The sequence below is a fragment of the Myotis daubentonii genome, chromosome 2, assembly GCF_963259705.1.
Source record: "Myotis daubentonii chromosome 2, mMyoDau2.1, whole genome shotgun sequence".
NCBI classification, from domain to species: domain Eukaryota; kingdom Metazoa; phylum Chordata; class Mammalia; order Chiroptera; family Vespertilionidae; genus Myotis; species Myotis daubentonii.
In genome coordinates, this window is record NC_081841.1 from 206,632,142 (window position 1) to 206,655,760 (window position 23,619).

Genomic DNA, 23,619 nt, shown 5'->3' on the forward strand with positions numbered 1-23,619 from the left:
GCATCTCTCACAGTAGACCGTGTGAGTTCCATGAAGGTGGGGCCTGGAATCGTTTGTTTTCCAGGGTGTCCACCAAGGTGCTGACAAAATGACAGGCGCCCCAAAACTTCGGAGATGAAGATCAGTAAATAAAGAGGGCGGTGGCCGAAGCACCTCTGATAGTTCCTCCCACAGCCTCCCCAAGAGATGGACAGCGTGTGCTAAAAACCTCACCCCTCCTAAGTGAGGGCGTGCAGCCAGACCTGCGAACGGGTAGAGCAGGCGCTGTGCTAATGCAGTGCCGGCTCTACTTTCACATTCCTCCCTCCTCCCGGCATAGCTTGAGCAATCTTGAGAAGACTTCACCCATTCAATGAGAACACATATTTTGTATGCAATTAGGATTATTACAAACAAGTTGCGATGGCATACGATAGGTATGAAGGGCTAGAGGCAAGGTGGCTGTGCCATTTCCCATCATTGTCTCCACTGTGGTATGGTTGCTGGGTAGCTGGTATTAAGTTTAGGGTGAGTTTTCACCCACAACAGAAACTCCTGAGGTGCTGGCCTCCTCCAGCGTCTTAAGTCTCAAACTCATCAGTTTCTGTGCTGTGGCAGAGAATGGCCCTGAGGCCCAAACCAGACCAGGCTGGACGCAGGAGTCTCTTTCCATGCCAGCTTGGATATTTTCAGGAGCAAAAAGATGTATGAGGGGGGTGGGGGCTGGAAGGAGTAAATGGGGGAAAACAAGGGGACATCTACTTTTGATAGGGGGGACCTACAACTTGGTAGATAGAGCACCTGAATTAATCTGAAAAGTAATCATCATTTTGAATTTTAGAACACATACATTTATGTGAATAGGGGGTTAAGTTTCTTATATGTGAATGAGAGACCTGGTGCATGAATTCGTGCACAGGTGGGGTCCCTCCCCCTGGCTAGCCCTGATAAGCCCCAATTGGGGCCAGCTGGCTGTGGGGAGGGACTGTGGGAGATTGGTCACCAGCTGAAGGGAGGGACTGTGGGAGATTGACTATGGGAGTGCATTGACCACCAGGGGGCGGGGGCAGCTCCTTCATTGAGCATCTGCCCCCTGGTGGTCAGTGTGTGTCATAGTAAGCGGTCGACTGGTCATACGGCCGTTCAGTCACTTAGGCTTTTATATAGAGAGAATATATAGATTAGTCAGCTCAGAGAGCCATAGCAAAATATCATAAATTTGTGTGGTTTAAACAACAGAAATGTATTTTTCTCACAGTTCTGGAGGCTGGAATTTGGGGTAAAGGTACCAAGATAGCATCGTCCCATACACCAGAAAGTGGTGGATTGATTATCAGTCAGAGCACATGCCCAGGTTGCAGATTCAATACCCAGTCCAGTGAGTGCGGGAAGCAATGTTTCTCTCTCACATCAATCTTTCTCTCTCCCTTCTATGAGATAAATTAAAATGAATGATAAATAAATAATGTTCTATAAGTATGGTTTTAACAAGAAAGACATTAATGATCTATGAAGTGAAAAACTCATTATAACATGTATATACATTATGACCCCATTTAAAAAATATTTACTGATTTCGGAGGAGGAGAGAGGGAGAAATAGATAGAAACATCAATGATAAGAAAGAATTTTTATTGATCAGCTGCCTCCTGCACACACCCCCCCCCCCCCCCCCCCGTACTGAGGATCGAGCCTGAAACCTGACCAGGAATCAAATCATGACCTCCTGGTTCACAGATCGATGCTCAACCACTGAGCCCCACCAGTTGGACCCCATTTTTATCAATACCAGGCACATGAGGTACATTGGCAAGATCTCACTCCTAGACGAGAGTGCGAGAGGTCAGAGGCAGTGCCCAGTGACCTGTTTTGTGGGAGCTGGAAGGCACCTGTGGGGGCAGCAGTTTCCTGATCCCTGGGTCTCAGCTGTGCCAGAGTATCCTAGAATTCAGTTGTGGCTGAGGGGCAGCTCCTCCCCCTGGGCAGGGAGTCTTTCCTGGGGACTCAGTCTAATACCCACTCCTCCAGCTTTCCAATGATTTCCCAAGCACCAGTTCCCTGTGCTAAATTCTTTCCTGCCTAAAATAGCGAAGATCTGAAAACATTTTGGATCCTCTACTTTTCAACGAAAACAATGCTGCACAGGGTCAGGTCTGAGAAGTGGGTGAGGTGTTGCAGAAGGCTCCCTTCTTTGAGTCTCAGCTTCCTCTTCTGTAGAACGGAGACCAAAGATTATTATCTGTTCATAGTTTCTGAAGACTGTGGCAGCTGTGTTTCCCGAAGATGGCCACAACATTTCCCATCCCTCCTGTGGCCTTGCCACTTTCTGCCACGTCCTCTCTCTTGAAGCGGGGCTGACCTCTGACGCCTTAGTAGCCAGTACACTGGTCACCCGCAGAATTCCAAGGCCAAGGCTGAAAAGATGCGGGTTTGCAGCCTCTCCCACTCCACCAGGGTTTCCAGCCCTGCCCATGCCGCTCGGGGCTCCAGCTGGCACAGGGCCTCGCCCTTCCTGCTTGCTTTCCCTCCATCATCTGAGCCACCCCAGCGCCTTGCTGCACACCATGGCCCGCCTGCTTGGTGCTGCTGGGCCCAGCAGGCAGGGTAAGCACCCGTGTTGGGCCTTGCGCCTCCTGGCTCCTGGGCGCCACCCCCTATGCCCCGCCTCCCCTATTCCTGCGACTGCTCTGACGGTGGGGGGAGGGCGGGGGGGGGGGGGGGGGCAGACGCCCGGCTGCTGTGCGTGGCCTGCGGGGACTGTGGCGGCCACCAGGCAAGCCTCCTCACCCCATCCCCAACTCGGGCGTCCTGATCCTGGGTCCACTTGCGCCAAAGGAGAGCTTTTCCCATGCAACTCCCTGAGACCCCAAATTTCTTCCAGCCAAGGCGGTTGGCTGACTGGCCCTGCCCCCAATCGGGGCGTTGGGGGCTGATTGGGGGCTGGGCTGGCCGGGGGTGGGGGTGGAGAGCTATGGGAACCTGGATCAGGCTGGTTGGCTGCCTCAGTGCACGTTATAGCCACAGGTCATTCTGGTCATTCGCTGTAATGGTCGCTGGGCTTTTATACATAGACTAGAGGCCCGGTGCACAAATTTGTGCATGGGTGGGGTCCCTCGGGTGGCCTGCGGAGACCAGGCCTCAGCTCACGCTCACAGCCTCATAGCCCCACAGCCCCATCTGGCACCCTGCCTTGGCCTGGTGCCGCCCCCTCCCCTGCTCTACCATTCCATGTATGGGGTGATCAGCAGGGAGATTGGGCCCCTGCTCGCACTGCCTTGGCCTGTTTCCACCCGCTCAACTGCTCCACCATCCTGCTGCAGTCCTGCTCTCATAGGGGCCCCGCTGGCACCCGCCATGTTCTGCGCCGCCCCCTGGTGGTCAATGCATGTCATAGAGAGCAGTCAAACTCCCAGTCTCCCAGTCGAACTGTCTGAAGGGACAATTTGCATATTAGGCTTTTATTAGAGAGGATAGGAGGTTAAGTTTTTCTTAAAGTTTTCTTTTCAAGGCCTGTGTAAAGCAATTGAGGAGATGACTCGGCTGTGAATCTAGAAAGCAGAACCAATAAGCATGGTCAGGCCGATCCATCAGGAGTCAAAACATCATCTCATCGCCTGATGACTAATTACAATAGCTGACATCTGTGGACCCTCAGGCCTGCACGTAGCTGCATTCCTCACCCCAGCCCCTTCCCCTTTATAATCCTGTCCCTTGAATCTTGCTGGAAGGCAGGATCTGATGCTTGTAAGTGCCCTGTCTTCTTGGTTGGCTGGCCTTATCAATAAGCGCCTAATATGATTCAACCCTGCCTTCGTTATTGGACACAGTGACAGGCAGCCCGAGCCCAACCTGTAGTTTCCCGGTAACATAATAAAGATTAAACAAGAAGTATGTAGGTTTTAAAGTGAGTTTTGGTTTCAGTTCTGTTGGTAGGGCAAAAATAGAGTTTTCTTGGAAGCAAATCTTAATCTCCAAAGAGGAAATATTTTGAATATAAGCCAGTGGATAATTGGGGAGGAAGGAAAAGTAAAAACATACAAAACACCAGTTTGTTTCTATCAGAGCTTCCCTAGAAATAATATGGGGCATTATGATGCAGAAAGGACTCAATGAATTTGGTACTTGCCAGAAACCCAATGTCTTTATGTCATCTGCTAGATCCTGGTTTCTCAGGTGCCTAATCCCTTTTTAAAATATATTGTACTGCTAATTCTTCCCTTTTGCCCTCCTCTTCAATCACCTCCTACTCCTTGATCTTGGAAAATTCATAACACACTGTTAAAACAACCCTATGCAGAGAAAAGATTTTGGAGAGAATCACTCCCCAAACTACAAGAGTGCTAGTCATTTTTTTAAATCCTCACTCAAGGAGTGTGGATATTTCTTCCATTGAGTCTAGAGAGAGAGTGGAGGGAGTGGGGAAGGGAAGGATTGGGGGGGGGGGGGGGGAGAGAAAAACACATCAGATTGGTTGCCTCCCACACGTGCCCCCACCAGGAGTGGGGATCAGACCTGCAACCCAGGTACACGCCCTTGATCGGTAATTGAACCTGTGACCCCCTGGTGCACAGGCTGATGCTTCTAACCATTGAGCCAGGCCAGCCAGGGCTCTAATCTGTTTTGAAGTGTTAGCTGGAAAAAAAAGCACTGTTGCCTTTTCTCCATTCTGCCTCTGTTCCCTAGAGGGTAGCCCCGAACTCAGCTAGAGGGCGAACTCTCAAAGGTCTGATTATGTGCTGCCTTGGGACTGAAATCTGAGTGAGGCCCAGGCCCAGTGAAAGCCTGGCAGCCCCAAGTGGCGGCCAGGAACCATCAGCCTTGGCATCTCTGGGGAGATCTTAGGAAATCAGTCCCAGGCCTCACTCCAGACCCATTAAATTTGCATTTGAAAAAGATCCCCAAGGGATATGCCTGCACTTTTAAGTTTGGTCACAAAAAGATAGAAACAGGTAATTCCAGTACAAAATGGCAAAGGAAGTGAATCTGTATTATTCCTCCCATGGGTACTGAGCAGCCTGAGCTATTCAGTTAGCTCTCTAGCTCTGTTATCACTGCTTGCTGAACTGATCCTTCCTACCTCTGAATTGGCTACCAAGGGCAGGTTTTAAAGATGAGATTCGGTGCAGTTAAAAGCACCTTGAAATCAATCACTTGGAAATTTAGTCCTGCTCATGAACACATAGCTGCCTACCTGTGACGAGGCATCACTGTTACAAGAGGAAAAGATTTCTAGTCGCACCTCATGCGGAAACTGGTGCTTACAGTTTTTTCAATAGACTTGGCTTTGCACAGAAAACAGCGTGAACCTGGAAATAAAGCAGCCAGGCATTGAAGGGGGGCCCGTTGGCACCTTTTAGTAACCTTATGCTAAGAGGTGTGAAGATCTGATGGCTGGATTTCAGAAACAGTGTTAGTAATGAAGGCTTGAACTGGAGACAAAAAATGTCTGTGGGCGTACTGAGAGTCTTACTTTCAAATTTTATTTATAAATGAGAGATACATAAACACATATACTTTAACCTAAAGTGATCAACATGTTCCATTCTGCACCAAATGTTTAATCCCTGGTCCTCTCTCTCTAGGGTGAGGTAGCCAAGGGACACAACAGTATAGCATTAGTCCTTTCATTCTTCTTTGGCTTCTAGAAGGGAAACTCTGGTGTGACCTCAACTTTCACACCAAAAATAAGTAATAAAAAAAGATATGTTAGGTGTACATAAAGAAACGTAAATATAGGTTAATCAGGTCATTTCATGCCATAAAAGCCACTAACGCTGCTGGTATTTGCATGGCTCTGCATTTATTTTTAAGAGCCTCATTCATACATAGCCAGCAACACACGGGTCTCTGAGAGTTTGCTTGAAAAGTAATTATACAGCAGGAAGAAATTAATAATGTTTAATTACGTTGATGCAAAGTTCACCGGCATTTCAGAATATTGTTTCAAGGTGTCAAGTAGTTTTTGAGCCTCTAAGTTTGCTGATGTGGGCTTGTTGTTGTTATTGTCCCCGGTCAACACGATGCAAAGTCGCTCTATGTCCTTCAGCTCAAAGTAGGAAAAGTCTGTCACTCTATGAGAGGCCCCTGGTCCCTCTGGAGAGAAAAACTAACCTCTGTAAAAAGAAAGCCCAACCCAACCTGAGCCCATCGTCCGAGGAGTCCAATTTGGCCGCAGGAAAGGACGATCACCCTCCAAACCATCTACAGGAACAGGAAAGGGGTCCAGGGGTCCGACTCCCAGCCAGGTGTTCCCAGGGGCAAGGTAGCCAGGTGTTCCCAGCGGCTTACAGCTGGACGGTGGCGGCGAGTCCCCCGCCAAGGCTGGCGGGCGCCGCCTACAGGTCGGAGTCGCAGGGCAGGGAGCTTTGGCAGGGCCGGGTGCTGCGCGAGGAGGCGCCCTGGGAGCCGGCCCCCGCCTCCCCATCGAGCACGTCCACCGGGTTGGTGTAGGTCTTGGGCGGCGGCCGCGGCATGGGGAAGCCCACCTTGGGCCTGGCAGCGGCGGGGCCGGCCTCGGCGGGCCGCGGCCGGTGCTGGCCGTCGCTGTAGTACTTGATGGCTGGCGTGAGCGCGGGCGGGGGCCAGTCGACGTACACGGTGCTGATGCTGGGGTGGCGCGGGCTGGTGCGGGACGCCTTGCGGCGGCGGCGACAGCACTCCTCGCACCAGGGCGCGAAGCTGAGCGCCAGCGAGAGGCCGCCCAGCAGCAGCAGGCAGCTGCCCAGGTAGCCCAGCACCAGGCTGTAGCTGACCTCCACCGTGACCGGGCTGGCGGGCGCGGGCAGCACGGCGCGGTCCTGCAGGAAGTGGTTGTACCAGGACACCGGGATGAGGCTGAGGAGGCCCGCGGCGAAGAGCGCCACGCCCGAGGCGCCGGCCAGCACGTAGTGGGGCTCGTCCGCCCAGCAGCGCACCCCGAGCGACGCCAGCAGCAGCCCCAGGGCGGTGACGGCCAGCGAGGTGACCATCAGGCCCCGCGCCACCAGCACCGGCTCGGCCTGGAAGTAGCCCAGCTGGTCCTCCTGGCCGCACTCGCGCTCGCGGCTGCTCTGCTCGCGGCACATGTCCCACAGGCCCTGGTACAGCACCACGTCCCTCGGCTGGTCCAGGAAGCCCTTCACCAGGCGCCAGCCGGGCGCCAGCGTGCTGGTCAGGGTCAGCAGCAGCCCGCAGGGCGCCAGCACCATGCCCAGCGTCATCACCGCCGGCGTCCGCATCTCCGGGCGTCGGGCCGCGCTCCCGCGGGCCGCTCACCTGCTGCCTGCCTTCTCCCCCGACGCCTCCTCGGCCCCGCGGCCCTGCGATCTCAGGCCCCGACGGCCCCGGAAGCGCGGGGCTCCGGCCCCGAGGTCGGCACGGGCGCCGCCGCGGGCGGGGGCCTGCGGCCCGCTGTCTCCGGCGGCTGTTCGGTCGGCGCGCGCTGCGGGACGGTGCTCACTCCCGCGCGCCCCCAGCTCCCTCCGGGCGCTCCTGCCGGCCGCTCCGCCCTCCCGACCGGCCGCCAGTCGCAATCGAAACCACTCGCGGGCGGGTGTGACCGAAACCGCGGCCCGAGGTGCGGGCGTCCAGAAGCGGCCGCCGGGGCCCAGCCGGTCCGGGTGGGAGGGCGAGCAGGAAGCGGCGCGGCCCCGGGAGGGCTCGGGGTTCGGGGGGCGCCAACACCTGCCTCCGCGGCCGGGCGGCTCCGGGACCGAGCAAAGGTCGCCCCGCCTCCGGCTCCTCCGGAGGCTCCGCGGGCCGTGGGCGGGGAAGGAGAGAGGCGGTGCCCCGGGACGGCGGAGTCGGCTCAGTGGCTGCGCCGCTTTTCTGCTTCTCGTCTAATCGCGGATGGCGAAGTGTTTCTCCCGCCCTGGCCCTGGCCCTGGCCCTGGCCCGGGGTGTGTTTCTCCCGCCCTGGCCCTGGCCCTGGCCCGGGGTGTGTCCTCCCCTCCCTCCTCTCCCGGCGCGCACGGTCCTCCCTGAAGTTTCGCGCTGTGGTCTTGCAGCCACGCCCAGTCCCATGCGCCGCGCCTCCTTCCCCACAGCCTGGTTGCTGGGGGCACGCGTGCACCAGGATCCTGAGGCGTGTCCCGGAAGATCGCACTGGATCATTTTGTTCAATTAACCGGTTTAATGTGCTTGCTAAAGGCTCAGTCGGTGTGGCTCAGTGGTTGAGCGCTGACCTATGAACCAGGAGGTCACGGTTTCATTCCCAGTCTGGCCACATGCCAGGTTTCGGACTCAATACCCAGTAGGAGTCATGCAGGAGGCAGCCAATTGATAATTTTTTCTCATCATTGATGTTTCTCTCTCTCTCTCTCTCTCTCTCTCTCTCTCTCTCTCTCTCTCTCTCTCCTCCCTCCCTCCCCCTTCCTCTCTGAAATCAACAAAAATATATATATATTTTAAAAGGCTCCATAGTCCAGATTAAGTTTGACTCGGAATCAAAGCGGATGAGTTTCTGGGATGAGGGATTATTTTCTCTTATTTCTCAGACTCCTGAAAGATTTTGAGGCGCACACAAAAGGAGAGGGATGTTACTGGGTGTCCCGTCTACCACACTTTTCAGATCTATCTAACTATGTAGGGCCCGGTGGCCTTCCATTGTTTTTGAGCCATTTTACAATTCTGTGAATTGTAGAAAACCTGTGTAGTCCTGCAACTAATTTTTGTCCATAGAAATGCAAATGAGTTTGTCAGTAGAATGTAAACTGACCAGTTTGGCATTGATTTCTAAATTTATTTTAGCATGCCTGTTTGCCTACATATATTTGTTATTTACATTCTTTTTTTGAACTGGCTGTAACATCATACCAGTTTCATTATTAATAAGAAGATAAAAATTTTGACATGCGTTCATTTTATATTGTGTCATAATTTTACATTTTTCTAAATATTCCCTTTTAGCAATATTTTCCTCATAGTCTATATTTCTCAAAATGAAAGTATACTATCTTTATAATTAGTTAAAATTAAAATGTTCTAAAAATCCAATTAAGCATTTGTTTGAAATAATTCTGAACATTTTATTTTTTAATTTATTTTTTCAATTGTAGTTTACATTCAATATTATTTTGTATTAGTTTCAGGTGTACAGCTAATTCTGATCATTTTAGGGTGGACAATAGGAATCAGTACCTTTCTTGGAAAAAGTTTTAATTAAAAAATTATGGTAAAATAAGGAAAGCATAGAATTTACCATCTTGACCATTTTTAAGTGTACAGCTCATTGGCTTTAAGAAAATTCATATTATGCTACTGTTATCAGTGGAGAGCGCTCCTGGTTCCATCTGGTTGCTGGTGGGAGTGGGCTTCTTGCAATATCCAAAGAAAAAGAAATTTCTGAGACTTAGAATTTCAGTCTAATTCTAAGAGTGAGATATTGTAGAAAGCTTTATTTCAGTGGACTTACACCCCTAAGTTTCCAAGGTCCCACTTCCCTCTCTGCTGCAGTTAGGGCCGGGAGTGAGAAATAGAATAGTGGGGACTAGCTATAATGATAAGAAATGTCAATCATACTCTGTTAACTGTGACTGTTTTGTTCTGATTTAAGTACATTCTGACCTGCCTGGGAGTTGTATGCTCTGGGACCTGGGAGTCAACCTCAAAATGTGGTCCATTCTCCTTACCCAAGAACTGCCTAGCATCATGGAAAAATTAACAACCTTGTTGCCAAAACAATGGACTCCCTAGAGGTGCCCACCCTTTGCAACCTCCAGCCCACATTGCTTGTAGCCTGTAACCAAAATAGCCATTTCATTCCTTTTGCATACCCATTCTTATTCCTTTTGCCTGTTTCCCCATGTAATCTTTGTCCTTCTAGCCAATATTTGCGGCTGACTTATTGGGAGGTTGGGGGGGCGGGGGGGGGGCGCAGGTAGAGCAGATTTTTGTGGATGAAAATGCTTATCTATGATTCAACCCTGCCTCTGCTTAACTGGTTTACCTGCTAACAGGCAGCCTGGACCCATTCATTGTCTGGTTTCCCTGCCATGGAAGACGTGCAGTGTGACATCAATAGGGCTAGAATTAAAGCAGTTGCCCAGAGTTTCCATTCCACGTCTGCACAGTCTAACCCAGCACCAGGCTAGCTTAGTTTGTGCTTCCCACTGCAGTCCATCAGTCCATTGTGTGTGGGGTCTGCAGGGTCACATGGCTATGGAGGGAACATGGGCAGGAATAAAACTAAAGGAGCCAGAGAGCCAAGAGAGAGAGCTCCCTTGTCTAAGGAATTACGTATTCCCAAATTTGGGGGGCCTGCATGGGCTCCACCCCCTCTAGCCAATCCATGGTTTCCCAGGCTAGATTGATAGGCAACTAACTTCTCTATGTCACCCTAACTTCACATCCATCTTCCCCTTTGTCTGGTGCCTCCCCCTCTGTAGGGAGTGGACCCCTGGTTCCTTGAGGAAATAAAACTGCAGTTTCCGGGTGAAGCTGCCCAAATGACATGCCCATAATGTCTGGCCTTCCTTTTTGTTCCCTCCCTATCCTGTATAATCCTATATAATAAAAGGCTAATATGCAAATAGGCCCAATGGCAGAATGTTTCTGGGAGAGGGTGAAACTGCAATGAGATAAGGTATTAAATCTAGGTTTGATAACAACAACAAACAAAAAATAAAAAAATATATAATACAATTTAAAAAAGAAAAGAAAAGCAAATCAAGGTTTGGTCTCATGGGTTTTTAGCATGTAAGTGACAGCATTTTGGGCCCATGGTTACTTCCTTTAACACAGTAAGTTGCACACCGATGGCGTATAATTGACATACAATATACCACACGCATTAAATTTGTTGTTTTGACATATCAGTACACCTGTGGAACTATCACCATAACCAAAATAATAAACAAACATATCCATTACCCATAGCATATCCTTCTGCCCTTGGTAATTTCTCCTCTCTCCCTGCCACTCCCATTCCCAGGCAACTACTGATCTGCGTTGTCACTACAGATTAGTTTGTACTTCCTAGAGTTTTGAATAAATGGAGTCATACAGTATAAATTGCATGTCACCCTGACCTATCAGCCCCCTTTGTCTGAACATAAGGCTCTCCTGGGATGGTCACCTTGGGAAAATACGGATTCCCACTGCCTGGGACTGTCCAGAGGATTCTTAGGCTTAGGGATCCATGGGACACCAGGCCAGTGTGGCCAGAAAAATTGAAATCCCCATCAGCTCTGAGAGAGTTGCTTTGAAAGCACTATAGTTTGTCTCTACTTTGGATCCTAAATGAGGTTGCTTAGAACAGCAGAGAGACTTCATAAAGACTTTATGGGCTCTGAATCCTCTTCGAAAAGTCATTTCCTTCACACCCAGATTCCTCTATGCAGTGAATGAAGCCCAGCTGTTATTTACCCGGGAAGAGGAAGGAATCCTGTATGTTCTGCCTCCTGATCTCTCCAGCCATCCACTTCTCTTTCTCCCCCATTGCCTCTACCTCAGCCCAAACCATCCTCTCATCTTTTCCTTTAAGCTGACTCCTAACTGGTTTCCTACACCCAAGCTTTCTCTCTCCCTTCCTGTTCCCCAATAGGCCCTCGGAGCCTATGCTGTCCAGTTTAAATCCCATCTTGCACCTGCATTAACCCTTTATGAGACCTTCCACAGTTCCTCCCCAGCCACACCGCCTGCCCATCACCTCCTCCCTTTCCCAGTACCATCTTCTCACCCAGAGCCCAGGAAATCCAGATTATTTTCCTCATTTTTTTTTCAGTGTTGGCTTCCCTTTTGCCTCTAGATCCTTGCTTATGCAATTCTTTTTTCCTGGAGTCCTGCCTGCCACTTCCCAACCCCAGTGCATCCTTTAGATAGTCACTTCTTCTGGTGTGTACTTCCATAGCTCCCTCTTCCATCCTAACACTTGCTGCAATTCCTTGCTCCTTTGAGTCATCCAGTTTTCTAGTTAATCTGTCATTTTTTTGTGGCAGACCTCAGGGCTGTCTGTTCTGTTTTGCCCTGAAATCCATCTTCGTGCCTGGTCCACAGTAGCCACTCAACAAATCAATGATATCTCTTTCTGCCCTGTATTCATTCACGTAGCATCCACAGCCTGACCAAAATAGACTGTAACATGCAGCTCAGTAAACAAGTCGGTTTGAATGTTTGTTTTTCCTCAGCATAGACAAGAATGAGATAATGGGATAGCTCCAGATTTTTAAGACAAAGTGTAAGCTGATGAGGGTAACTTTCTATGGTAATAAAAGAAAGACAAGATTGAGCTAAAAATGGCATGATTATGGCCCTGGGCTCTTTGTTCCACGGACTTCAGGACCTCCGAGTTCACTGTAAGGCTGAGTGAGAAACAAAGTGTGAATCATAGTGTGGCAGGAATGAATTATTGCTGAGATTAGTACCTGTCCGTGTAAGCTGATCCCCAGCTCTAGAATAGTTCTTTTCTGAAGAGGGGCCCTAGGGCAGGACAAGAATCTGTTTACTGTGCCCCAGGTTTCCTGATGAATGGCAGGCTGCCAGTGACTAATTCTATATTTAAATTGAAAAAAAAATTTTTTTATTTGAGAGAGAGATTCGTTGTGCCACTTATTTATGCATTCATTGGTTGTTTCTTGTATGTGCCCTGACAGGAGATCAAACTCCCAACCTTGGTGTGTTGCCAGTGACTGATTCTAAAGGGTCTTCTAATGCTGGGTCCCTGTGTGCCTGCAAAGGTTGCGTCTCAGATCCACTACTTACAAAATCCCAATCTTCTGCAGTGACTTTATCTTAGAAATCACGTTACAAATTGTGATGGACAAAGAAGGGCCCATCAGATCAGTGTGCTGTGGTGAAAAGTTCTCAGAGTCCTATACCTGGCCTTTCTATTGTTGATGTAAGAAATATCTAAACCTGTAGAGAATTTTTTTTTATTGATCGAGAGAGAGAGAGAGAGAGAGAGAGAGAGAGAGAGAGAGAGAGAGATATTTGTTGTTCCCACTTATTTATTCATTCATTGGTTGCTTCTTGTATGTGCCCTGACTGGGGATCAAACCCAAAAGGTTGGTGTATTGGGACAATACTCTAACCAACTGAGCTATGGGCCAGGGCTGTAGAGAACTTGTATAAGAGTTTATTTGAGCCAAACTGATAACACATGTCAGGAAGCAAGATCTCAAATGCTCCAGAGAATAACAGTTTTGCTTCTTGGTTTTTTGTTTGTTTGTTTTACCCAGTAAGGAAGATTACATGGAGGTGAAGGAGGGAAAGCAAGTAGGGATTGGATTACAGGATAGTTAAAAAGACTATGTGCTTTCTTGAAGGGTTTCTTGAAGGGTTTCTTGTGCTTTCTTGAGGTTACAATTTATTTCAAAGGTGTGTTGACTTAAATGCACAGAGACAATGGACAGGGCTTGCTTAAGACAAAGATAAATGTTATACTCAAAAGTTATCTACCCACCATGACCTACCCAGCTATAAATTTATGATTAGATTACCCCCCCCCTTTTTTTGGTCCACACTATTTTACTCTTTCCACAGAACAAGGCACTAAACACTGTCACTAGTTTTCCAATGGCAAATCTAGTTCATTAAATTATATAGGATAGTGAAGACCTTGCAGGGGAGTGGGGGGAATGGGTAGGGCTTGGAGGAGGGGGGCAAATGGGACGGGTAAATGGGAGATATCTGTAATACTATCAACAATAAAAATATATTAAAAATGAAACTAAAAAAATTAAACTATGATTATTTTCTATTTCTAAATGGCATTAAAACCATCTGAATTGAACTAAGCCCCTTCAACATAGCATTAGCTTTCCTTGTTGGCATATAGCCTGACAGCTATTTTTCCAGCCTTGTATGTCTAAATACTGTAGATGATAAATATGTAACTTTTGACACCAATTGAAAGTAGCCCCCCCAGTTAGCTCAGTATCACATCACCCTAACTTATTTTTTACAGACAGAACATGTCACTACCAAGTATTGTTTTATTAATTATGGATTGACTTATTTGTATTCTGTTTCTCTCACTGAATTAAAATATATATTTGAATATATTCTTACTGATCTCAGAGAGGAAAGGAGAGAGAGAGACAAATAGAAACATTAATGATGAGAGAGAATCATTGATAGACTGTCTCCTGCATGCCCTCTACTGTGGATCAATCCTGCAACATGGGCATGTGCCCTGATGGGGAATCAAAGTGTGACCTCCTGGTTCATAGGTGGACATTCAACCACTGAACCACACTGGCCTGGCTAGCATGCATGATTTTTAAAAAATTATAGTAAAATACACGTAACACAAAATTTATCATCTTAACCATCTTTATGTGTATACTAGAGGCCCAGTGCACGAAATTTGTGTATGGGTAGGGTCCCTAGGCCTGACCAGTGATCAGGGCCAATTTGTGGGGCAAATGGTAGGGTGATTGGGGGGCCCCCACTGGCACCCACCTTAGCTGGCCTGGTGCCACCCACTTGCCAGCCCCGGCCCCCACTGCCACTGCTTGTCGCTTCCCTCTGCAGGGCGACCAGCGGAGTGAATGGGGGGGAGGGCCCGCTGACACCCACCTTGGCTGGCCTAGGGCCTGCGGGCTGGGGGCAGCTCCTGTGTTGAGTGTCTGTCCCTTGATGGTCGGTGCACGTCATAGCGACCAGTCGTTCCACCATTCAGTCAATCTGCGCATTAGGCTTTCATTATATAGGATTTTAGTAGCGTTAAGTACATTCACGTTGTTGTACAACCCAATCTCCAGAATTCTTTTCATCTAGCAAAACTGAAACCCTGGTTCTAATTAAACAGCTCTCCATTCTCTTGTCCCCTCAGCCCCTGGCAACCACCATCTACTTTCTGTCTCTATGAATTGGACTACACAATGCAACTTATATAAGTAAAATTATATGATAGTTGTCCTTTTGCGACTGACTTATTTCTCTTAGCATAATGTCCTCAAGATTCATCCATGTTGTAGCATGTGTCAGAATTTTCTCCCCTTTTAGGGCTGAATAATTTTCCATTGAATGTGTATAACACATTTTGTTCATGTAGTTATCTGTTGATAGACACCTGGGTTGTTTCTACCTTTTGGCTATTGTGAATAATGCTGCTATGAGAGCCTTACATTGTTTTAATTTATTCTATTTAACTTCTGTGATTGGCTTTCTAAACTAAGAGAGAGAAGAGAGAGAGAGAGAGAGAAAGAAAGATTGATTGTTGTTCCACTTTAGTTATGCATTCATTTGTTGCTTCTTGTATAAGCCCTGACCAGGAATCAAACCTACAACCTTGGCATATAGGGATGACATGCCAACCAACAACACTACCTGGCCAGGCATAATTTTATGAGAAATGTAGAAGAGCTGAATTATATTTTGATGTAACATCAAGTCATTCACTATAACGCACTATAAATAACATGCATATATTCCAGGAAGGAAATTGGGCAATATTTTTCTATATTTTCAAGTATTTTTCATTTGTATGCATGATATGAAAATGCTCTTTACATAACTACAAATAGCAAGGACAAAATATAACATAAATCAGTCATGAGCCTCAAAATTCATGTTTGGTATTGATTTTGAACTTCAAACAAATATTTGCAAATATGTTTCAGACTGATAAGCAAAATGACAATACACCTAAGTTTCTCATTTTTATATTATTCTTCTTTCTGAAGGTCATTTTCTAAACTATCATGTTCATAATCATGGTGAACGCTGTATACTTAGAAATATTAAGAATCACATTTTCTCTTTTTCATCCTGGAACTCTGAATATATTTTCCTGTGGTTGCTAAGCAGATAAGATAATTCTATGAATTCTCTAATGTTTGTACTGTTATGCAATGTGAATTCTGAATACATGGTAGAAATGTGCATTGAATCTTGTAACACAGGTGGAAATAGTATACTAGTACTGCTAGTCCAAAAACTTCAATTAGAAAATTTAAATTAAATTAACAGGTATATATTAGCTTAAAGATAGAGCTATGGTGGCTTTAAAGGGACCTTTACTTAGTTCACATAATAAGTTCACAGGCAGTTATTTTGACTGATGGATCTGTTATCAGTGGGGAGAGGTCTTTGCCCCCACCTGTTGCTCAAGAGTGTGGACTTTTTGTGATATTCTGAGAAGAGGAGTTTTCTGAGACTCTCACCGGAGGATGAGATATTGTAGAAAGCTTTATTTCTGTGGAATTACACATCTGAGTTTCCAAGGTCCCATTTCCCTTCGTTCCCGCCAAGGAAGAAATGTAGCTATGGCTTCAGCAGAGCTAGAATCAGAGCAGTGTCCAATCCAGCATCAAGCTGGCTTAATTTGGGTTCCCATATGCAGTCATCAGTCCATGGCATGTGGGGTCCACATGGCCACATGGCTATAGAGCAGTGGTTCTCAACCTGTGGGTCGCGACCCCAAACGACCCTTTCACAGGGGTCGCCTCAGACCATCGGAAAACACATATATAATTACATATTGTTTTTGTGATTAATCACTATGCTTTAATTATGTTCAATTTTTAACCATGAAATTGGGGGTCACCACAACATGAGGCACTGTATTAAAGGGTCGCGGCGTTAGGAAGGTTGAGAACCACTGCTCTAGAGGGAACACAGGGAAGGAGCAAAGCCAAAGGAACCAGAGAACCAAGAGGGCCGTGAGCCAAGAGGGAGAGCTTCTTTGTTGAGGGGATTAGGTATTTCCAATTTTAAAATATATATATATTTTTATTGATTTCAGAGAGGAAGGGAGAGGGAGAGAGAGAGATAAAAACATCAATGATGAGAGAGAATCATTGATCAGCTATCTCCTGCATGTGCCCCGACAGGGAATTGAACCATGACCTCCTGGTTCATAGGCTGATGCTCAACTACTGAGACATACTGACCAGGCTGTATTTCCAAATTTTTATGGGCTTGCAGTGGCCCTGCCTACTCAGGCCAATGGTGTCTGTTTCCTGGTTTGACTAATAGGCAAGTACCTTCCCTATGTCACCCCAACTTCACTGTGCATGTGTCTGTCTCCCCTTTGTTGGATCTCTTCCCCCATGTTTTGCAGGGAATGGGCTTCTGGTTCCCTAGGAAGTGTGAAAGTGCAGCTTCCTGCCGAAACCGGTTTGGCTCAGTGAATAGAGCGTCGGCTGGCGGACTGAAGGGTCCCAGGTTCGATTCCGGTCAAGGGCATGTGCCTGGGTTGCGGGCACATCCCCAGAAGGAGATGTGCAGGAGGCAGCTGATCGATGTTCCTCTCTCATCGATGTTTCTAACTCTCTATCTCTCTCCCTTCCTCTCTGTAAAAAATCAATAAAATATGTTAAAAAAAAAAAAAAAAGAAAGTGCAGCTTCCTGGTAAAGCTACCCAAACGACATGCCTATAATGTCTGGCCTTCCTTTTCTTCCTTTCCTATCATTAATAAGTAGCTAATTATAATGGTATCAGACTATCTGGACTTGGGAATGAGAAAAGAGTATTAAAAATAGTACCTTCCTCTTTATTTTCAGAGCAAAACAACCCCCATTGCCTGGATTGTTGCAGGACATGCTGGTTCTCTGCCATTCATTGCTAAGAGTAGAAAACTGTAGAGTTGTACTGGAAAGTTTTTGTCCTGTCTTGTTCTGTTCACACTTAAGTTTCACATCAACAAACAGAAATGAAACAACTACCATGTGAGAAACACAAGAGTAATAGCTAGTGATTTCGCAAAGCACATCATAAGGAAACATTTTTAAAAATGCAGATTATTTACCTTATGGTTGCCATGAGATGTGTTTAGTAGCTAAAAAATGAACACCACAAAATAGAGACATTTCTAAGCATGAGCTGTTAAGAAAGACCTTTTTCTCATCCACTCAACATTCTCCACCTCCGTCTAGTATTCAAAAAGAAACCTGTTAAACTTGCAAGACTCGTCAGTTATTTGTGAGGTTAGATGCCATCGGTCAGGCATTTTATCAGTTTTTCAGTTTGCCTGGATCCAGAGCAGCACATAATGCTAACAGCTTTGGTCCCTGACCCTGTTGCATGTCAGAGAGACCTGTACGAAACCCAACAATGGAGATACGGACAAAGCCACCATGGTGTGTCCAAACAAACAAACGTTGGGGTTGGAAAGCACCATGAGATCATGGGCTTTATTCTTCTTATTCTCCCGGTGTGAATTCAGAGATGGGGGGAGGAGAAGTGACCAAAGGTAATTAGCGGCAGCTTTGACAGGACCAGACCTGAGCATAAACCCGGCTCTGCCACCCACTGTTTGCCTTTGGAAGTGGGGCTCTCACAACCTGAACTTTTTTTTTTTCAAATGTAAAATGGAGCAGTTAGTTACTACTCAATAGGATGGCTGTAAGGATGAGTGAGGTGACCTTTGTAAAATATGTAACATATAGTAGGCACTTGGAATTAGTGTTTCTTTCTTTTTTAAAAAATATATTTTTATTGATTTCAGAGAAGAAGGAAGAGGGAGAGAGAGATAGAAACATTATTGATCAGCTGCCTTCTGCACACTCCCTACTGGAGATGGAGCCCACAACCCGGGCATGTGCCCTTGACCAGAATAAAACCTGGGACCCTTCTGTCGGCATACTGACACTCTATCCATTGAGCCAAACCAGCTAGGGTGGAATTATTGTTTCTTAATTAATATTAATACATTTGAGTGATACTGCATTTAAACCTCATTAAAATCTTTATCTAGTGTTTTTAAAATTTATAATAAAAATTGGAACCTGTCTAAGAGAACAGTGGAGAGTAGTGTGTTCATATTGACGATGTGGTAGTGACTTCAAATAAAAGGCAATACATCTAGTTTTCTGTAGCTATACGACACGAATAAAGAGCCAACATACAAAGTTAGAATAAGTGTGTCCATGTCACTAACCAACGTAGAGCATGGAGCGTGAACAAGAACTTGGACCCTTAGCTCTGGCTCCATTTGTCTTCAGACCTGAATTGTTCGTTTTGATTTTAAAAAATTTTTAAATATATTTTTAAAGGTTTTCACTTTAAAAAAATATTTTTATTGATTTCAGAGAGGAAGGGAGAGGGAAAGAGATAAAAACATTATGATGAGAGAGAATTATTGATTGCCTGCCTCCAGCATGCCCCCTACCAGAGATCCAGCCCGAATCCCAGGCATGTGCCCCTGACCGAAGTCAAACCCAGGACCCTTCAGTCCATAGGCCAACACTTTATCTACTAAGCCAAAGCAGCTACGGCCTGAGCTGTTCATTTTGTAAGTCAAGTATTCAAAACCAGGACACTTTAAAAATTGAGTTAGTATTGCAGAAGGAAGTATTTAACAATCTTAGAAGTTGTTTCTGGCCAATTCTGATACAGAAATCCAAAGTTAATTAAAAATACTTTTTCTCAGTCATTGGAAAGATCATTGGAAGGGAATTTCTGAAAGTAGAATGTTTTTCCTTTCTTTTTTTAAATTTGAAAGTAGAATGTTTTTATATAGTTGGACAATTTGAATATAAAAGCCAATTGGAATAATATTTTGTTAAGAGGATACAAAGTACAGTTGGTATAACAAAAAGACAATGGAGAATCAAGGGTGAACACACTGGAATTGGAATCTGCCTTTAAAAACATAGAAGGGCCCAGCCGGCATGGCTCAGTGGTGGAGCGTTGACCTACGAACCAGGAGTTCAGGGTTTGATTCCTGGTTAGGGCACAGGCTGGGGTTACCGGCTCAATCCCCAGTGTGGGGCATGCAGGAGGCAGCCAATCAATGATTCTCTCTCATCATGGATGTTTCTGTCCTTCTCTCCCTCTCTCTTCCTCTCTCAAGTCCATAAAAAAATAAATGTAAAATAAATAAATAAAAAACCTCAAAGGACGGCTAGTCCATATCCTCTGCTATTATCGGACTCCAGTCATGTCATTTTCAATTTAAATATGTTTTGAACTTTTTGACAATTGATTTTATTAGAGTGCAGTTCATGAACGATTTTACTTACGATGTACTTGGCTGCTGGCTCTACTCTACATCACAGATTGAATTCATGGGAAGACGGGTTTCTTCTGCCTGGAGAGAACCTGCTGATCCCACCGGAGGGGGTTGGCATCAGCCGCAAGACTCGTGGAGGAAGCAATGCCTTAGGATTCAGAAGTCGTGGCTATGCCACTCCTTCGTCACATCACTTATAAAAAGTTACTGATTGTAGGAGCAATAAATGGAAACCAGAGTGCTTATCTCTAAAAGGTTAGGAGTGGAGGACGTTTCTTGAGAGAAAGCTATAAAGTATGTGAATTTTGAACTGCATGCTAACGCAGGTGAAAATAAGAGAGGGCATATGTAAGAAATGACATGCTGGTGACATATTTGGCTACTTTAAAATCATTTGGAGGAGACTTTGGAGAAATACAAAATGCGTTTTATATTTATGTATTATTAAATTGAATTATGCCCAAACCTTACATGTAGGATGATTTCTATCTTAAAAAATGAAAAGATTGGATCAGATGGACTTTGCCAAAGTTTCAATAATTTCTTTCTTTCTTTGATTCAGTGGCATGGTTGGGTGATATTTCTGCTGGTCTTGCCTGGGCTTAGTTAAGTGGCTGTGACTGGAAGTGCTGGGATCTGCTGAAATAGTTGGGGTGCCTAACACAGCATGCGCTCTCTTTCCTTAGGGTCTCTCACTTTCTAGGAGGCTGTCCGGGAAGCACCATGTGTAGATTTAGGGTTCTAACAGCAAGAGACAGCGGCCCTAATGTATAGGCACTCTTCACTGCTCACATTGGCTAAGTCACAAGGCCAAGCCCAGAGTGAGTGTGGGAAGGGATTATCCAGGGCATGAATAAAGAGATGAGAACAAATCAGGGCCATTACTGCAAATGTCTATCAAAAGTATGTTCAGCTAGCCTGACCGATGTGGCTCAGTGGTTGAGTGTTGTCCCATGCACCAGGAGGTCACCAGTTCGATTCTTGGTCAGGGCATGTGCCTGGGTTACAGGCTTGATTCCTAGTGTGGGACTTGCAGGAGGCAGCAGATTGATGTTTTCTTCTACCTCTCTCTCCCTCCCCTTTCCTCTCTCTGAAATCAATAAAACACATTTTTTTTAAAATAAAAGAAGTATGTTCAACTATCGTCGAATAGAAATATCAAAGTACCTCAGGAATATTTACAACCAAAGTGTAGGATTCATCTAGACTAGTGCTGTCCAATTGAGTTTATGTAACTATGCTAGTATGTAAGTATTTATAAATGTAAAAGTAATTTAAAATGTTCTAGTAGCCACATTAAAAACAGGTAAGTCCTAGCTGGCTTGGCTCAGTGGATAAAGAGTCAGCCTGTGGACTGAGGGGTACTGGGTTTGATTCTGGTCAAGGGCACATACCTTGTTTAGAGGCTCCCAGCCCTGGTCAGGGGCATGCGGGAGGCAACCAATTGATGCGTGTCTCTCACATTGGTGTTTGTCTCTCCCTCTCCCTGCCACTCTCTCTAAAAACAAACAACAAACAAAAACAAACAAACAAACAAAAAACCCACACAAAACAAAAACTATGGAAAAAATATATACTCTGGTGAGGATTTTTTAAAAAGTGAAATTAATGTTAGTACTATATTTTATTTAACCTAATATACCAAAAATAGTATCATTTCAACATGTAATCAGTATAAAAATTACTAATGAGAGATTTTACTCTATTTTTTTTTTTTTTTACTAAGCCTTCAAAATCTAATGTGTATTTTACAGGAATCAGTTCAGACTTGTTCCATCCCAAGTGCTCAGTGGCTGTTGTCTCATCGTCATTGTACCAGACAGCACAGATCTAGATGCTAACAGACAGGGTACGAGGGAGAAGAGGGACTGGAGGCTGAGAATGACAGTCCGCATGCAGAGCAGGCACCCCCTCCCAACCATGCACACCCCAGGCAGCAGAGGGAGTGGCTGGGGGAGGGAGGTTTGGTAAAAGAAATAAAATGAATGCTCAATAGCAGGAGATCTATTAGTATAATCCATCATAATTATAAATCAAAAGAAAACAGTCATACTAAAAATTCTTTTCTGTTAACATTTCTCATGAATTACTTATTAAAACAAATAATAAAACAATAAACCCTTAAGGAAAAAAAGAGAGATTTCCCGCAGAGGTAAAAAATAGTTACTTAAATCAGTAGCCAGCATTGTAAGTGGTGAAATAGCGGAAACATTTCTAATAAGTTCAGAACTATTTTTCAACATCACCTGGAAGGGCTAGCCAATGTAAGTAGATGCAAACCTAAATGAAAGGGTAGAAATACTGGGAGAAAGAAACAAAATAGAAAAAAAAATCCATTCAGAACAGCAGCAACAACAAGTTAACTTAATAGTATTTCTGTGATGTTCCAATGGATTAAAATCATGCAAAGGTAAATCTAAGTTCCCTTCCATGTTGACTAGGCTTGACCATCTGACTTGAGTTGGCCAATAAGGCACCGGCACATATGACATAAGCAGAGCTTGATAAACACTTACTCTATGGAGCCTGGCCAGGCTAGTAAGCTGGTTTCATGGATGAAGGAAGACGGGAAGCTTGGAAGAGAACCAAGGCACTTAGCTGATAGAGAACTAAGGCCCCTGTGTGAGTCTATCATAGATCTTCCGTCTTGGTCAGCTGAATGCAGTTGCATGGCGAGCCTGGACAAGAGTAAGCAAAAAGCCACCAGTCAAACTGTAAGAAAATAATAAATAGTAAATCATTAATTCTTGAGGTGGTTTGTTATACAGCAATAATTAACTGATACAGAACACCACCATGGAATTCTAGCTTTGTAATTATTTTACAAGTCATTTAATTGCGTGCCCTATGACAAACGGATACTGGAAAGTAGGAATAATGCGTGAAATGAGAGGGTGACATTGGGGGCTTATGTGCAGAAATTTAGTTTCCGTTAATACATCCAGTCGTTCATTCTCTCACCAGGCCTTCACTGTGTGCTCACTGAGCCTGGCGCTGGTGACAGGAGATGAAACGGTCTCCGTTTAGACGGAGAGACAGAACTATCAGCAAACAGTCATGACACAGAGAGCTAACCAGTGTAAGAAAGGCGTGAGTGCTGCTTCCAGGGCCAAAGAGTCAGGTGGGAGGGTCACAGAAGTGTCATTTGCACTGGGTCATAAATGATTAGTGAGAGTTTAGAGTCCTAGGAGGTTGGGCAAGGATATTCCAGGCAGAGACGGAGAGCAAAGGCCCAGAGAAGTTTAAGTGTAAACCTCGCCGGGGAGATGGGGAGCGCCCTCCAGCCTGGCGATGGGAGGACTTGCTTTGGTTTGATTTTGGTCCTTTGAGGACCTAGTTCTGGGAACGCATTTTGGATTGTCTTCCCCCAACGAATCCTAATGGCAGCCAACTCTTCACCAGGCTTTTTGCAAAAAGTTCCACTGGGGTCTGTAAGGTTAAAATGTCACCTCTTGTAATATTTTGCTAGAGGGTTCAACATGTGTCTCCTTTCTGCTGTTCTCGCTTTAATGTGACATAAGTTTCACTGTTGATCAATTTTGTTGTTGTTAATCCTCACCCGAGGATAGAGAAACATTGAAGTGAGAGAGACACATATTAGATAGAAAGAGGCCTCACAGAGAGAGTTTCATCCCAGAAAACAAGTGCTTTTTAAAATGGTTTTCCAATAATGATGGTACATGCATTCAATGAACGGCCATATGTTATGGCAATCCAGGTGTCGTATTCTGCTTGGTATGTAATAAGTAGTCAGAATAAGAAG

General features: G+C 45.7%; 1 protein-coding gene across 1 annotated transcript; it reads right to left on the reverse strand.

Moving 5' to 3' along the window:
- Positions 1–5,437: 5,437 nt before the first annotated feature.
- CLDN23 (claudin 23) lies at positions 5,438–7,853 on the reverse strand. Its single transcript, XM_059685525.1, has one exon. It carries the CDS (start codon positions 7,194–7,196, stop codon positions 6,315–6,317), a length of 882 nt encoding a protein of 293 aa, XP_059541508.1. The 5' UTR covers positions 7,197–7,853; the 3' UTR covers positions 5,438–6,314.
- Positions 7,854–23,619: the final 15,766 nt, after the last annotated feature.